Source organism: Onychostruthus taczanowskii, unplaced genomic scaffold (assembly GCF_017590055.1).
Source record: "Onychostruthus taczanowskii isolate IOZ18803 unplaced genomic scaffold, ASM1759005v1 scaffold18, whole genome shotgun sequence".
NCBI classification, from domain to species: Eukaryota; Metazoa; Chordata; class Aves; order Passeriformes; family Passeridae; genus Onychostruthus; species Onychostruthus taczanowskii.
In genome coordinates this window covers 5,924,643-5,940,269 of record NW_024499017.1, presented here as the reverse complement: position 1 = coordinate 5,940,269, position 15,627 = coordinate 5,924,643, and the positions used below count along the sequence as shown (strand labels likewise).

Here is a 15,627-nt window from a genome sequence, read left to right as displayed (position 1 = left end):
TGAGGAATATGTAATTTAATAGAATTCTGCATTAGGAAAGAGATGGACAAAATGACCTTTCCATGATCTACTCCGTCACTCACCGGTATAATTTCTGCTTGTAATTCATTATTCTGAAGCTGTTTACTGTTTTGTCTATGACAAGGGCAACTTCCATCAATGAGTTCTTGCATGTGGAATTCCTGGCTTGTTATCAGAGAAAACCGAGATTCTCATTTGAATATTCACCTTTCCTGCTCTTGTACACGGTACTTGATCCATCACTGAAAAGTTGACATTGTCTTTGGCACTGAAGCTCTGTCAATCTGACTTAACCTGAGAGATATTCAGGGTATGTTTTGCTACTTAGTGAAAAACTACAGCACTTCAGTCATTAATAATTAAGTGTGAATTTGCAATTGGATACAAAATCTGCTGCTGTACCCGTGTAGGTTTGCATTTATTTTTACACTCAGCACACTGCTGTTGGATATATACTGCAGGAGCTTTGGGCAAATGGTTCACTGTCTCTCCACTTACGGTAAGGACCACTACTCACAATAATATGTATTAAGGAGGTCTTTTAGAAGAGAATAATCAGACATTAAAGAACGATTGCTTGTAACTGAAGTTGTATTGAAACATTTCTCTCCCCCCTCCCCCACCATGTTTTCATGTTGGTTATGGAAGGACATATTTTAAAAAGGAAAAGCACATTGTATCATTGTATCTTTTAGCTTGCAGAGTTTTGAGTCCTGCTTCTTCAGCCTCATCCAGGAAGCTAGTCTTTGAATCTTACCATGGAAAGAGAGCTTGCTATGATCTCTCTTGTGGGCAATCTCTTATGGTTACAGCCTAAACTGTGAATGGGGGTTGCCATTTCTGCTGCCAGCTTTTGCCCTTCTTAACAGCTCTGACAGCTCTGATCCTCTTACTCTTGGCACTTGCTTTGAACAAGGTTCACATAAAGATGTTGGTGTCCAGTCCGTGCACTGTTGTATCAAGCTGCTGTCAGTCTTCTGGATGACTGCTTAGCAAACAACCTCATTTTGTTATCCAGAGCCTGAACTTGATCATGATTGCTTGTTTGACTCTTGCTTCGAAAGACCAAGCTCTGTCACTTTCTGGTCTTTTTCACTATCGGCACTAAGTCCTTGTCTTGCCTGGTGATGTTAAACCTCTGCCAGGCTGGTCATTTCTCTCCTGCATGTTTGTAAGTGATGTAACAAGTAAACAAAACAAGTATTTAGGGCCTTCGTTTCTATTGCCTTGGGGGATAATGCAGGAACACAGCTGAAGCCAGCAGGTTACTACTGCAAAAAAACAGTGGGAGCAGTGAATTGTTCCCATTCTGAAGCAAGTGGGGCTTCAAAGAACACTAAACAGCCTGGTGTGCTTTCTTGGTTTTTCCTAAGTTCCTTAACATACAGCACCTTCTTTTGGGGAAAGAGGTGTTTAAGTGCGAAGCTTTCTCGTAAGGAAAAGAGAAAACACAAAACTTGCGGAGGGAAGGGATAGGGCAAGTTCCTTCTGGAGCTTTTGAGAAGCTATGAATGTGACAAATATCTTCACAAGGAAGACTTTCTAGCCTGGTTTATTTATAGTAAGAGCACAAAAGGTGTCTTAATGAAGCTGTGAACTGGTGAGCCATTATGAGACCAGAGGAGCACTGGGATAACTCACTGTCTGAATGGGAGATGGGTGAGGATGCAATTCTCTATCTCCCTTTAAAAGCAGCAGTGACCTATGCAAAACACCTTGAATATCAAAGTTAGGGTAACCACATCAGTGACAGGCTTTTAATGCAGGCTTCAAAATTTGCTCCCAATAACATGGAATTTGAAATTGTTGTTCAGCACTCCTGTAAGCAGGATTCTGTAACATTTTGGCACCTCAGGAAGGAAAGTTACCTTATAAATGACAAAGACTGTGTCTAAGGCTGAGGGAAAATAGAAGAGAGAAGTCTCCAAAGCCCAGGACAACTAAAGCCTGTTACAAAATCAGAGCGATCATTCTAGTGTGAAGCAAACCTGAGCTTTGCATTAAAAATGTAAATGTGATTGAAATAGCATAACCAGATTAAATGGATTTGACCTCTAGAAGCATGAAAGATGGTCTAAATACAGTGAAACAGCAACAAATGGCTGCACTTTCCTTTTCACTGTGTTATGCATCACAGGAAATTTATTTAAACAACACAGGAATTTCAAGTCAGTGAGAGATTTGCATTTCTTTTACAAGAACTCGTAGAGAAAATAAGGCTGGTTTGGGAAAAAAACACCCATCATTTAAATGCCTAAAGGTACAGAAGAACTTAGAAACTGCTTTTCAATCTCAAATGTGACTGATTTACCCTCAAAAATTAAGCTCTAGCACACAGAACTAGCCAGGAGTGACTGAATCCTTCAATACAAGCCCACATCTCAACCTTCAGTACATTGCTGCCTTAAGGGAGCATTTGACAGACATTTCTTTCTGAGATTTTGGGATATTTTTTTAACTCATATCAGTGCCACAGTCTGGTTCACTACACTGCCAAATATCAGCATACAAGTGCCACCATACCACCACAGCTGGTAGGGACAGACACCACCACCAAAAGGAGATGTTAGTCAAACCCCAGCTTAGGATGTTAGAAGGCTGCCGGTAAAATGCTGTATGGAATAAATCCAAGAAGGCAACACCCAGAAGCAAAGAAATGAACCAAAGTGGTGTGAAGGGGAATTAGGAATGATAACCAAACAGTCCCAGCTAAGCCAGGCTTTTCATGCACTCACAGGGAAAATTCTGCTAGTGCTGTGCAACACTGTCCCTCTGGTTTCCAATTAGAGAGGCAGATCTTCAGTCAACACTGCCATTAGGAACATTGAGTAAGGAGACTAATCTGGATTTTCTTATCATATAATCATTTAATAACTTGGGGTCAAGGTCTCTGTCCAGAGCAGAGCTACCATCTCATGTAGGCCAGGTCACACAGGTCCTTGTCCTGTTGAGTTTTGAAGATCTTCAGGGATGATGACTCTCCCCTTTCCTGGGTCCAGTTCCACTTTTGCATCAACCTCCCCATGAAACATTTTTTCCTTATATATATTTCCATGAAATGCTTCTATGTTGCCTCTGATCTTTCACTGTGCATCTCTAAGAAGAGTCTGGCTTCACCTTCTCTCTGCTCTCTTTGGGTGGTGGAAAGGAGCAGCATGGTCTTCCTCAGCTTTCTCATCTTCAGCTCCCTCAGCCCCCTTTTACTTGACCTGTGCACCAGCCCAATAACCTTGGAGGGCCCAGTTTATCAGTGATTCACCCCTTAATTTAGGAGATCCAAAACCAAACATGACATTTCAGATGCTGCTTTATGAGCACCAAGTAGGGGAGGGGAAAGGAAGATTTAGTTCCAGATGATTTCACACAACCTCATTTCTTGAAGTCATTAAACACATATAAAATGCTACAATTAAACCTGCTCTTCCTAAAACCAGTGTTTTTTTCCTTTCTCCTTATACAAGTAACATGGCAAAGAACTGTGATTGAAATAAATTTGAAAGCTGGTACCTGAGAGCTCCTGTGGCAAAAGAGAAATGTATGTGGAATGAAAAAGCCCAGAACACAAGAATCTTTTTTTTTCTCCCTGATCTTTTATTTTCCAAAAGGAGTAAGAAACAGAATAATATTTGGACAACAGTTAGATACACAGAGTGGCACTAAAACTGGGTGGCAATCAGCACAAGCAGAGATGATGGTCTTCAGCAAGGCTCAGGTGCTAACCCAGTTCTGTTCAAGCCCGTTGATGTTGATGTGCACAGCATCAGAAAATTCAGTTGTTCTGGGGTTTAGATCTGAGCATGAATGAAACATGAGCCACCTCCTAAACTTAACCACACACAGATCAGCTGCAGCTCTAACTTGGAAGCCCTGTAAGTCCCGTGGCCTCAGTGCAGCAGTGCTGAGCTGCACAGTCCTCACACAGCTGCTGAAAACCAACAGCAGAGAGTTACGCACGGAGTGAGTCTTCAGGAGGATCCAGACAATCGTTCTGCTGAATGAGGAGGATTCTCCTGGAGAACACACTGAGCAGGATGTGTCTGAGAGCTTCAGACAGGCTCTGTGCTGCACCAGTGTGTGCCCAAGTTAGTGAGGGAGCCACTAAAAATGTTGTGATCTTGGTTATTTTAAAAATCTCAGTATATTTATCCAGTTACTTTAGAATTTAAATACACTGCTTTGGCTGGGCTTGTATCATTGTTCTGGACACTTTGTAAGAACTTTTTTCCAATTTTTTACTGGAAACTCTAAAAACTTATTTCAAAGACCATGAAGGAGTAGTGAATAAAATCAGAATTTAAATTTAATCCTGTATACTGTATATCTGTTTATGCCAGAAGGCCTCACCTATTTGTTTGATCACAGATGGGGAAATTAGTACTATTTGATCTCACTGATCAGAACTAAAAGTATCAGTGTAATAATTCAATTTTCATGCTCTGTCATGTAGGAAAAACTTTACAGTTTCTTCATCTAAATATAAATGTAAAATAAAGAGATTTCCTGAAAGTATCAGCAAACAGAAGTAGTAGAAAAATAAAAATTTACATAGAAAAATAAAGGCTAGATTCTGAATTATTTACTGAACCATGTTAAAATTACTAATCACTATCTTTTTACCATTTATGGACTCCTTAGTGTTTCTTTCCTCTTCACATGTTTGTTGTTGCTAAATGCTTTTAACAATTAGCTGTGCTGAAAGACCCTGAACAGACTATCACCACAGAAGATACCAGGATTTTGATTTGCTATCAGTACCTGGACTCCCCAGTGCCAACACTGGCTTTCCTCTGCCTGCACATCCCACCTCACTGCAGAGGTAAGATGTGCTGGTCCCAGCAACGTGTTTTCAGCAGAATTCTTATTAAGCACAAGGCTGTTGCCAGAATGATGGCGTTGAGGGCCCTTCCTTTTTTCTAACGTGACTCTGATGCCATCAGTCAGTGCTGGAGAAATGCCAACCCTGGAGCTGGGATTTCGCACCGCACTCTCCTGTTCCTCCTTACCAGTGTTTCACAAGGGCTCAGGGCACGCAGAGAGATGCAGATAACAAACCATGACCATCAGCTCATGTATCTACCATTCAAACATCTTAAATGCACACACTGAGCAGCATCAGGTTTCTTGCTGAAGAACTGGCTGGACAGAAACCAACAGCAACAAGTTGATACAGCACCGTGGCTTTTTTTCCTGAGCTGTAAAAGCAGGAGGATATAAATTTATCATACTGCTAAATTGAGGAAAACAAGGGCATGCTTCTAGGAGCTTTCTGCTTTATTAAGTAAATATCTCCTCATTCATGTGGAAAATTTTTTCCAATTTGGCTAAATAATTAATCACCAAAGAGTGACTGGTGATTAATGAACACTGTGATGACTTTCTGAGGTGTGTGTTCATCACGACAATTTTCTTTCATCCCAGTGATTTGTGCTGCTGTTACTGACAAAATGTGATGATAAAGGCTCTGCAGTGTCTGTGGTGATACAGACATTCCAATGACAGAAATCTGCCCATTTTAGAACTTAGAGGAGGTGAAATGGGGTCCCCACCTAACCTTGGGAAGGAGCATCTATTGCCTGGACATCAGTGCACCAGCCTGGCAATGAGTGACCAATTTCTTATTCTCCCAAGGGCACTGTAGTACGAGCTCTCCTTAGCCAGTGAAAAGAGCTGGTTTATTTGCAACAAGCTAAACCACCCTGTAACCACCCCTGCTGTAACACCCTTTCACACTGCTTATAGATGTAAAGAGGCTGTGAGTAAATAAAAACAGATTCCCAAAATGCACTGAATCAAATACTCAGTTCTGCACTACTTAAGAAGCCAAGCTGATTGTGTTACATTTAAAACTCATTATGAGGATGGTATTTCTCTCCTGTGGATGAAGCTGAGCAGAAACCTTCATGCTGTGGAGGAGCACGTGCCCTGCCATGCCAACCATTTAGAAGAAGACAACAGGATGACAAATTCACATAGCCTTAGCTATTGCAGCCTGAAATTAGGGCATGCAGATCCACATTGTGGTGCCCTGGAAGTAATTTTAAGATCTCTCCAGGAATTTTGGAGAGCCCCAGAGCTGGTCTGTACCAGTTCCACACAAAATTCCTCCGGAAATGTATACATGGGACTATTTCATTAAGAGATATCAAAATGAGATATTCTCCCTCCTTTGCTGTAAAGGCAGGAGCTGGATTATAGCAAGATCCAGCTGTAATGAATAAGGAGCACTGTACTGGCAGTGGGGAAACATCTCTGTATCACTGTGAGATACAGACCACAGGTCTAGAAATCCACCTATAAAACTTCTCCTTTGTTACCTAGATAATTCTGGTTAATGTCCATTTTGTGCACTTAGCCTTTCCTATACTCTTTTACTTAATGCCTAAAACTGTAGCTACCAACTCAAATCAGCTCCAAGAGGGTGAGGATAAACCACCCAATTCTGCTAGGAGGTAGTACACATTTTTAACATTTAAGTGATATTTTCCTCAATAGAAGCTCATTCTCATCTTATTCCCTTCTGTAATGACTTCCAGCTGATGCAGAAATACTCCAAGTCTTGTACCAGACTGTTATGGTGTGTACAAGTTGCTGTTGATTATGCTCTTGTAGACAAGAGAATTTAATACAAGTCTGAAGTTGCTGGAATCTCAAAGCATGAGTCACTGCTCTGCCTTTCAGACTGTTTTAAGCACTTGGGGGGTTGTGTTTCAGAGGAGGGATGTGCACAGAGACAAAATGTCCATTGCCAGCCTCCCTGACAAGATGTAAGACTGGGGTCACGAATTCTCTAAAGAGGATGTTTTCTCTTGGACAAGTGAAAGCCTGCTCAACTCAACTGAAGAATTCCTCATGGCCTCCCAGTGGAAACATGGATCTCCCCATTCCTACACGACGTAGCTTGACACATGCCAAAGAGAAGAAAATCCCTTTCCTTGTTATCAAACCCTTTATTTCCTATCTGCATTGGGTCCTGCTTCTGCTGAAACCTGCTCCAAATTTTCCTGGAACACCTCAATCCTAAACAGTCAGTCAAGAGCTCTGGGCCTTGTCAGAGACCACACCTCAAAGCACTTACTAGGATCAGCATCTCCCAACCTTTTCCCATAAGCAGCTCCTGCAACATGAACCAGCAGAACTTCTGCTGAAAGACTGCACAAGTTATCCTGTAACAAACAGAATGGATGATAAATTGTCTTTGGCTCCTGAGGACACAGGACCCCACAGATGGGCCTGATGGGGAGAGGAGGATTATTAACAAGCATGGCCCAAACTCTTTATATTGCAGGAGGACCCTGTGTTACCCATCCCTCTTGTCTCTCTCTCAAGCTGGTGTATTCCAGCTCCTTTGTTTTAAGCTTACAGATTTTATACTCAGATAAAAGCTTTGCTGATGAACTGAAATCATTTTTGGTGACCAAACAAAGCAGGACATGCCCAAGAATAAAGAAAAACAAAGTAATTTCAGTTCTGCTAGTCCTTCCCTTTCAATGTCAAAAACTTATTGATTAGCAATTGGAAAATAGGCATGATGTCAGCTTACTACACAGTTTTCTGGGCTCTCTTCTGAGGGCACTCAGTTCTTTCTCAATTACCGTGAAAGCTGGGGAGAGTAAGCATTTTTACTGGTACGTTAAGAAATGCTTCCATCAAGAGTTTTATTCTAATATCGCAGTAAGCACATAATGATTGAGTTTTGGATTAAAATACTTTTTTCTCCTTTTTTCTCAGCACTAGAAAACCATCAGTTCCTTTGCTTTGTGTTACTCAGTAACATCTAGCCTTTTGCCTTTTCTGATTTTAGGCAGATTCCTAAGACCATCTTATAATCAGGACTGTAATCCTCCAAACTCCCTTACATCTGTCATTTTCCTGAATGGCTGTAGGCTTAATGTGTCAGTGCCTTCCCGATCCTTTTGTTTCCTGGTTTTGGTTTTGTGAATGAAAAATAGCAACATCCAAGATCCCACCAAGTGTCACAGTAACATTTGAAATTCATCACATCTCATAAAACCTACAGATTGAACAGATTATCATCTTCAGTGTAGGAAGAACTTGGCCCAAAGTCCAGTGAGCTCAAAGAGAGGATTTGGGGTCAGTAGCATTCAAATTTATTTGAAATAAGCGAGGTTGCTGGTTTCAATATTGTCAGTGCTAAAAGGTATCAGGTTTCAAAAGTAACCAAGCAATTGACATGTATTTGATTTCCTCACCTTCATTTTGGGAATACTCAGTTCTTGAGTACTCAGGCTAGAATAAGCCTGAGTACTTTATAATAGTATTCATTTTATAGTAATATAGTAATTTATTTTTTAACTTTTCTCTTAAGTGAGGAGAGCTGGAAGTTTTCTTTCAAAAACAAAACACACATCTAAACAAAGACCTTCTGAAACCAGAGCTGATCCAGTCATCATCTGAGTCCAGGCTCCACAGAAATACTTTCAGGCTCTACACAAACCCCCAAATATCAGGAGATTTGCAATAGCACCAGGAAAAGGGACTAGACTCTTAAACACCCTGGCCACTTGAATTGAAGGTTTTGGCAGTTCTTACCTGCTGGAGCTCCTCTTTAAACCAACATAATAAATAAAGGACCAAATTCCATCTTTCACACTCAGCTGCACTCAGGGTGTAACCACAGACTTCAGAGTGCAGAGGGTGGATCTGTCTCTGCACTGTGTATGGCTGCTGCCTCATTGGAAAAGCTTTTCTCCTTCACTATCTGAGCAGGAGTTTGCAAAACTGAGCTCTTGGACCCTGCACTTGCATTGTGCTTTCTGGCTGCATATCCACCAGCTTCAATACTCCTTTGTGATTTTGTATCCTGCAGATCCAGGAGAAACCAAGGGAGCTTGATACTTGCAGAGGCAGGCTGTGACTCTGAAAGGGGACTGAAGAAAACTATGTAATTATGAGAGTGTGAGACGTTCCTGACTGCTCCTACTCTCCAGCAACCTGCTTCTGCCTTGGCCATCAGTGAAGCACTTGTTCATTTCACTCTTTCTCTTGACCACACCAAACAGAAGAGCCAACACAGTGCCTGGATCTCCATTATTTGTCTCTTTTTCATTCTTCACCCATTTTGATTATCTTCCCTATATTCCTCAGGTAAGCACTCTGGAGAACTCACATCAGGTATGAAGTTGTATGCCAGACAAATGGAAAAGGACAGACTGAAGAGAAAAACCACAACCTTCTTTAATTTGTTACCTAATTCATTTGTCAGTCTAATGTTTCTTACAACCTCTGGGTTAGCCAAGCCATAAAACAAAACAGATCCCTGGTTACATTTGTGCAGCAGATTTGTCTCTTTCTTCTGAGCTCATTAAAACAACTGCCTTCATCTCATTAGATTGCTAAAACATTTCCAACAGGACTAGATGTGTCATGTCAGAATATGACAGGCAAATTTCTTTTAAGGTTTTAAAACTGGGTTGCAAGAGGAGAAGCTATGCAGTTCACTGTTGTCACTGAAAGATATTTTTACTTTTATGAGTCCCTAAAACAAGAAACAAATTAAGAACTGTCAAGGAAAAAGAAAAAACACAAACCCAAAATGTATTCCATCTTGCCTCCTAATATTGCTACTGCTTTTCTCTGAAATCTCTCAGTCTAAAAACAAGAACTTTAAATATAAAAGAAGGAACTATGGTTGTTAATGTTTTGGCACAATTAAAAATCCAAGAGGAAGGAAATAAACGCTGAAAACATGATTGCCCTTTGTAACTGCAAGCCACAATGAACAGCCTTACTCTCCTCTGTTCCCAGCTCTTATTCTTGCCTGTTTCAGGGACAATCTCCCTGCGCTGTGCCACTGCAAATTGTGGAACGTGACACCCACAGCCTCCAGAGATGCAAGAAAGCATCTGTGAAGGTGGGGAAAAAAGCTGCTGTGAGGGGAGAGCCCCCTCCCACAGCAGCCTCCTCTGGATGATCTCTGACACCCTGGCAGGAGACCCTGCCTTGCCCAGGGCGGGCAACGCACTGCCCAGCTGCCATGCCAACATCCCAGAGCTGCCCCAGCAGGCAGTCTGCTACTGCTTTCACTGCAGGTTCCACTACCAAAACTGCCCCACTGGAGCCTCCTTCCTGCTGGGTCTGTGTGCCACATGCACGGCTCCAAATCCTCACCCACATCACAGTGCGCTGGGGCAGATCTTGGGAGAATGACACAGCTTATTGGAAAGGCTGCAGCTCTTTCCCCTCCTTATTGAAACCCAGCTCAAATACTGCCCAGGTGCAGCCTGTCGCTGCCCTACTTTGGGCTTTAAATCACAGAAACCCTGGAAAACAGCAGGAGATAAGTAAGGATGAGGATGGCTCGGCCTGACCTGGTGCTCTAGTGAGGTTCGTGCCTCTGGGTTGCCAGATCACACCACGATCAAACAGATCCCAGATGGAAGCAGAGCCGAGTGGGGCTCTGCACCCAGTGGCAGAGGCAGAAGAGCTGTGCTGGGGAGTGGGACAGACCACGAAGGCACAGTTTGCAGCCCTGTCCCTGGGAAGATGCTGCAGAGGCGAAGCAACTCTGTGCTGTTAGCTCCTGTGGGGTGAAGTATTCCTGGGGGAAGGGGCTGCAAGTGTGAAATCACTACAGATTTGAGACACAGACATGCAGCAAAGAGCACTGAAGTGGGTGTTCACAGCACATCATTTCATTTCAATGGCATTTGGCATCAAATTGCTGTAAAACCAGTGGGCGGGGACTGCTTCTCACTGAAGAAGTTCATTAGATTATAAGTAATTTGGTTACATAGAGAGCAAGTAGAACCTGGGGCTGTTTTGAGGGGCTTTTTGAAAAAGGTCAGAACAATATATCAGCCGGCTGTTGGGACTGATGGCTTTTGGGGGGAAGATAGTAGATATTTCAAGATAAACACTGTACACTAGTGTATTTTTCTCCTGATTGTATACTTCCGTCCTTCTCGTACTTAACATAAAAAACATTTTGTGAAAATGACTGGCACAGCAGAGAAGCCTATCAACTGAGTTGCTGCCAGCACTTCTGATGAAGAGGCACATAGCTGCTCTGGAGGACATGCAGGGCTGCAAGCACCGGCATCCTGTGAAAGGGAGCTGGACCCAGCTCTCCGTGCCCAGCTCAGCAGGGCACAGAAGCTGCTGCTTCTGCAAAAGCAAAATCCAAAACCCAAACCCCAAGATTTTTCCTGTGGGCAGGTGAAGCCATGTCTCCTCTGGAATGCCACACCTATTGCTAACCCCTTGTTTGGGAAGGTGAAATATTGCCCTGGCTCACCAACCAGAACGGTGGCTGCTGAGTAGGTGGCAGGACCTTGTTTTTGAAGCCATGCCAGCTAAGTCAGCCTCTCAGGGTAAGCACGATTAAACACTGAATTCCCTGGAAGCCTTGTGCTGATGGAGCGGATGGTGTCCCCACCCAAGCAGTCCAACCCTGCTCACCACTGGATCGTGGCACAGATTTCAGTGCCCTGCAAAGCAGTAAGAGATGGAGATATGCTCGGTGTCCTGCTCCGCTGGGGCTTTTGATGACAAGCATATTCACCAGAGTTTTAAGTCCCCACAAAAATACCCTAGAACAATAACAGTCTCTATTTCATGCTACAATCCAGGTATTCCGAAAAAGAATATTATAAGTTCCAAATTCTGCATGTGCTCGACATTTATTTGAATACATAGGATCTAAAAAATGTTAACATCCATTGTGCTCCTACATTGTGAATTTACTGAGATAGGGTGGTGTGAGTGGAAGATGAATTTCTCTTGTCTAGTAACTTTCACCTTCTAGCTTGGATTTTAAAGGAAAGCCCCAGCTTTGCTTGGTTACAGATGGTTTTTAGATTAAGCTGAGTGAAAACAGAATCTGGACACAGCCTGATTCTGAATGCTGTGGCACACTCTGGAGTCTCATTGGCTTGCATGGCACAACCATGCCTTTCAGAACGGTTCCTCTGACTAGCTTGGCTCTGACCCTTCATTTTCAGACATGGGTAAAAGTATCTGGACTGCAGGACTAGTTGTGAAAAAATACAGCAGAATTAATCAGCCAAGGTGGAGTAGTCAAAGTGCATGGCTGAAGGGTGTCAAAACAACCACGGGTGCTAAGAAAAGTGTCATTCCCAGCCTGTGTTGCCACTGTTTGAGATGTACATTCCAGACTCCAGTTCCACATCTGTCATTCACCAGTACCTCTTTTTTTTTGCTCAATAACCCCCCCACTCACCAGCTAAAAGGTATCTTCAAATATTTCACTAAAAAATCCTGAATTATATTTACAAATCCTTATCTACATCCTGGCTACACTCTCAAGTTACTGTATTTCCTACTTTTTCTCCTGCTACCTAACATTTCAAGGATTAACTGGGCAGTGTGCAACCTCTTATAGTCCTATATAACAATGTCTGCTCTCTGTTCCTTTGTCTTAGCATTCTCCAATCTGTCTGTACAGTCCTGTGCTTGTTTTCAAGGCAATATCCAAGTGTGAAGCTGCTTTAGCCATTCATGAGGATGAGATTTATTATCTAGAAGCACACCAATAATACAGTATTAAAAAAATAGCACTCTTTCATCAAAACCTAATGAACATGCGATTTAATCTTTATTAAGAATTCATTAGGTTCTCAGCAAGGCTGTCTAATGGAGCTTGACCAGGTGAAATGCTAATGCCTACATTATATTTAAATTAATTTTCAGCAATGTTGGTTTCCCCGCGTTGCTCCCTGCCCATCGCTCTCCCCGGCGCCCGCGGCTGCGCGGCTCTCTCCAGATGCTGCTGCCGTGCTCATAGCAACACCGCTGTCCCCACCCCAGCCTCCGCACACTTCACTGGAGTTTCCACACTCACAGATGCCTCCCAATTTCCAACACTATAAGCCCATCCACCATAGCAGCTTCCTTGACGTTTTCATATTAGGTACAAAGCTGCAAGCCTAGCGTGCCTTACTTTGAATCGTTTTAATGAAATGCATGTATATATATATACATATATATATACACACACACGTACAAAATGGGTATATTTCAGTCCTCAATATACCAATCTAGTCCAGCAAACAAGTTATTATCTTAATGTGATTTGCTTCAAAACACAAGAGCTCTGCTCTTTGGAAAACAAGAGTGATTGTATGCTTACTGTGTAGCCAGTGTGGTCACTGCCTGCCCTCCTGCCTATGGGCTCTACGTGTGCACTCTGCTGTTGTAGTTCCTACAGCCTCTCCCTTCAACCAAAACCCATTGCCCGCCATTCCAGCATGCTTCTGCAGAAGCAATTCCTAGAGATTAAATAATTTATTGGTGTTCATCTGCAGCGACATGTCTCCTGATCCACCATCTGCACACAAACAAGAGCAAACCAAACCTACCCCACCCCAGACCCAAATCAAACTGTGGGGGTGAAAATGGGGAAAAGCCCCCTTTCAAACAGTGAAAAGGGATAATCAGAGCCTCTACAGAAGTAGAGTACACAAACGTCAGTGGGGAAAGCCACGGACACCACTGTGCACTGGAGGCGAGTCTCCTCACAATGAGACCTCCCAGCCCCGCAGCGCCTTGGGAAAAGCACTGCCTCAGGCGGGGATGATGGTTTCATTGAACCCCCGAAGGGTGGGCACAGCAGCCACGGAGCTGATACAGAAATATCCGGGTCACCCGCTAAGCCACCCTGCCTGAAGGGGAGCTGGGCTGAAGGCCCAGTGGTGCACGCACATGCACGCGCACATGCACACCCACACTCACACACACTCACACTCTCACACACACACTCATACACACACACACTCACACCCACATTCACACACACACACGCACAGCCGGGGCGGTTACGGGAGCTCAGGGCTGCAGCTTGCGACGGGCACGGGCCCCTTTGCTTATTCCGGAGCCCCTTAGGCTTCTCCCCGGCCCCTCCGGAGGCAGCCGAGCGGTTCGAGCCCCGGCCGGGCGCTGTCCAGCGCGAACCGCCTGAACGCCGCGCCGGGACCCGCCCGCCGGCCCGCGCAGCCCCGGATCCCCGCGCCGGGACCTGCTCCCGGCTCCCCGCGTCCCATCCACACCCATCCCTGAGCCTCTTCCCCTCGCTAAGCAACCCCGGTCCCGGGGGGGCCCCTCCCAGCCACGGATCCCTCTGCAACCATCAGCATCGCAAAGCGGCAACCGCTCCCAGCTGAAATCCAGACCCTGAACCAGCGCCCAGGCTCGTTCAGTGATGGCGCCCGCCTCCAACCAGCCCGTCATGTTTGTAGCGGTGGGAGGACGGGATATTTCATTGTATTTTAATTTTTTTTTAAAAATGGCTTGGGGGAGAATAGTCGCACCACGGGTGTACCTCCACGTCTATTAGCCTTCCCTGCATCTGCTTTCCTACTAGGTGCATTTACACGAGCCACGAGGATGCTTGGAAGAGACCTTGCGGTGGGGCTCTTCACTGCTGTTTATTACACGGTTACATCTAATTAAACACAGAAAAAGGGTGTGGGAAGCCCCGGCGAGGAGCAGCGCCGAGTACCATAGGGAGACTCGGATCCCAGAGCAGGAGAGGTTTGAATGAGATGAGTGGCCAAGCTCGTCGTTCATTAATTAAAAGAAGAAGGCACAAGCTCAATAAAAGGGGCTTTCAGTGATAGGGAGCCTTGGTTTAAATCCGCAGAGCCGGCAGATAACACCCCGACATTAAGCTTAACTGAGAGCGTTCGCTTCACGGGGACATCTGCGCCGAGGGGGAAGGTGGGCTGCCGGCCTCCCTCCACCGCCGCCGGGCGCGAGGCCGCGGGGCGACGCTTCAGCACCAGCGGGCCCTGGACAGCGCCGGGAGCGGCGGCGGCCCCGCCGCGCTGTGCCTGCGCGGTCCCCTCAGGTAAACATGGCGCCCGCGGCCCTCGCTCACCTCCGCGAGCCCCCGCCCCGCTCTCCCGCCCCGCACCGCCGCTCACTCGCTCCCCCCGCGGGACTTACTTCATTTGCTTCACGATGGTGCTTTTTCCCGACTCTCCGGCTCCTGTTGGAAGAGAGATGAGGTGGGATAAGCGCGGGGGAGGAGGAGGAGGAGGAGGAGGGGGGCGATGGGGGGGCGACCGGCGGGTTCTCACCGAGCAGGAGTAGTTTCACGTCTTTGGCCGCGCTGATCCCGTCCTCCTTCAGGTTCTTCTCGATGGCCTTGCTCCGCTCCAGGGCGGCTCTTTCCTCAGCACTCAGGGTACATCCCATGGCGGCGATGGAAATTTAAAAAAAAAAAATGAAAAAAAAAAAAAAAGGGGGGGGGGGGATGCAGCCCCCGCCGCCTCGGCTGGCTCCCGCGGGCAGAGAGGAGGAGGCGGCCGGGGGGCAATAAAAGAATTAAAGCAAATGGCCGTGAGGCTCCGGGTAGCGCAGCGCCTCCGCGGCGGGGCTCCCGGCTCCCTCCTGCCCCTCTCTCCCCGCGCCCGAGCGCTCAGTGCATCCAGCGGGGCTGCAGCGGGCACGGCGAGCTCTTCCCGGCCGGGAGGCGGAGGCGGAGGCGGGGGAGGAGGTGGAGGAGAAGGAGGAGGAAGCGGGTTGGCGGCGGGGGAGGGTGCGTCCCTCTCCCGTGCTCCCGACTGTCGCTGTCCCCTCCTCGGCGGGCGGCGGCGGAGCCGAATGGAGGCGCGGCGGGGCCGCCCG

General features: G+C 45.6%; 1 protein-coding gene across 2 annotated transcripts in view; it reads right to left on the bottom strand.

Annotated features, from left to right (window-relative positions):
* The window catches only part of GNAO1 (G protein subunit alpha o1), a 140,351-nt gene extending 124,768 nt beyond the window's left edge, over positions 1-15,583 (bottom strand). For both annotated transcript variants that reach the window (XM_041400559.1, XM_041400557.1), the window contains exons 1-2: positions 15,078-15,583; positions 14,944-14,986 (exon numbers count right to left, since the gene is read on the bottom strand). In XM_041400559.1, the coding sequence (XP_041256493.1) occupies positions 14,944-14,986; positions 15,078-15,195 (161 nt within the window). In that variant the 5' untranslated portion in view covers positions 15,196-15,583. The remainder of the gene's footprint in view (positions 1-14,943; positions 14,987-15,077) is intronic.
* Positions 15,584-15,627: the final 44 nt, after the last annotated feature.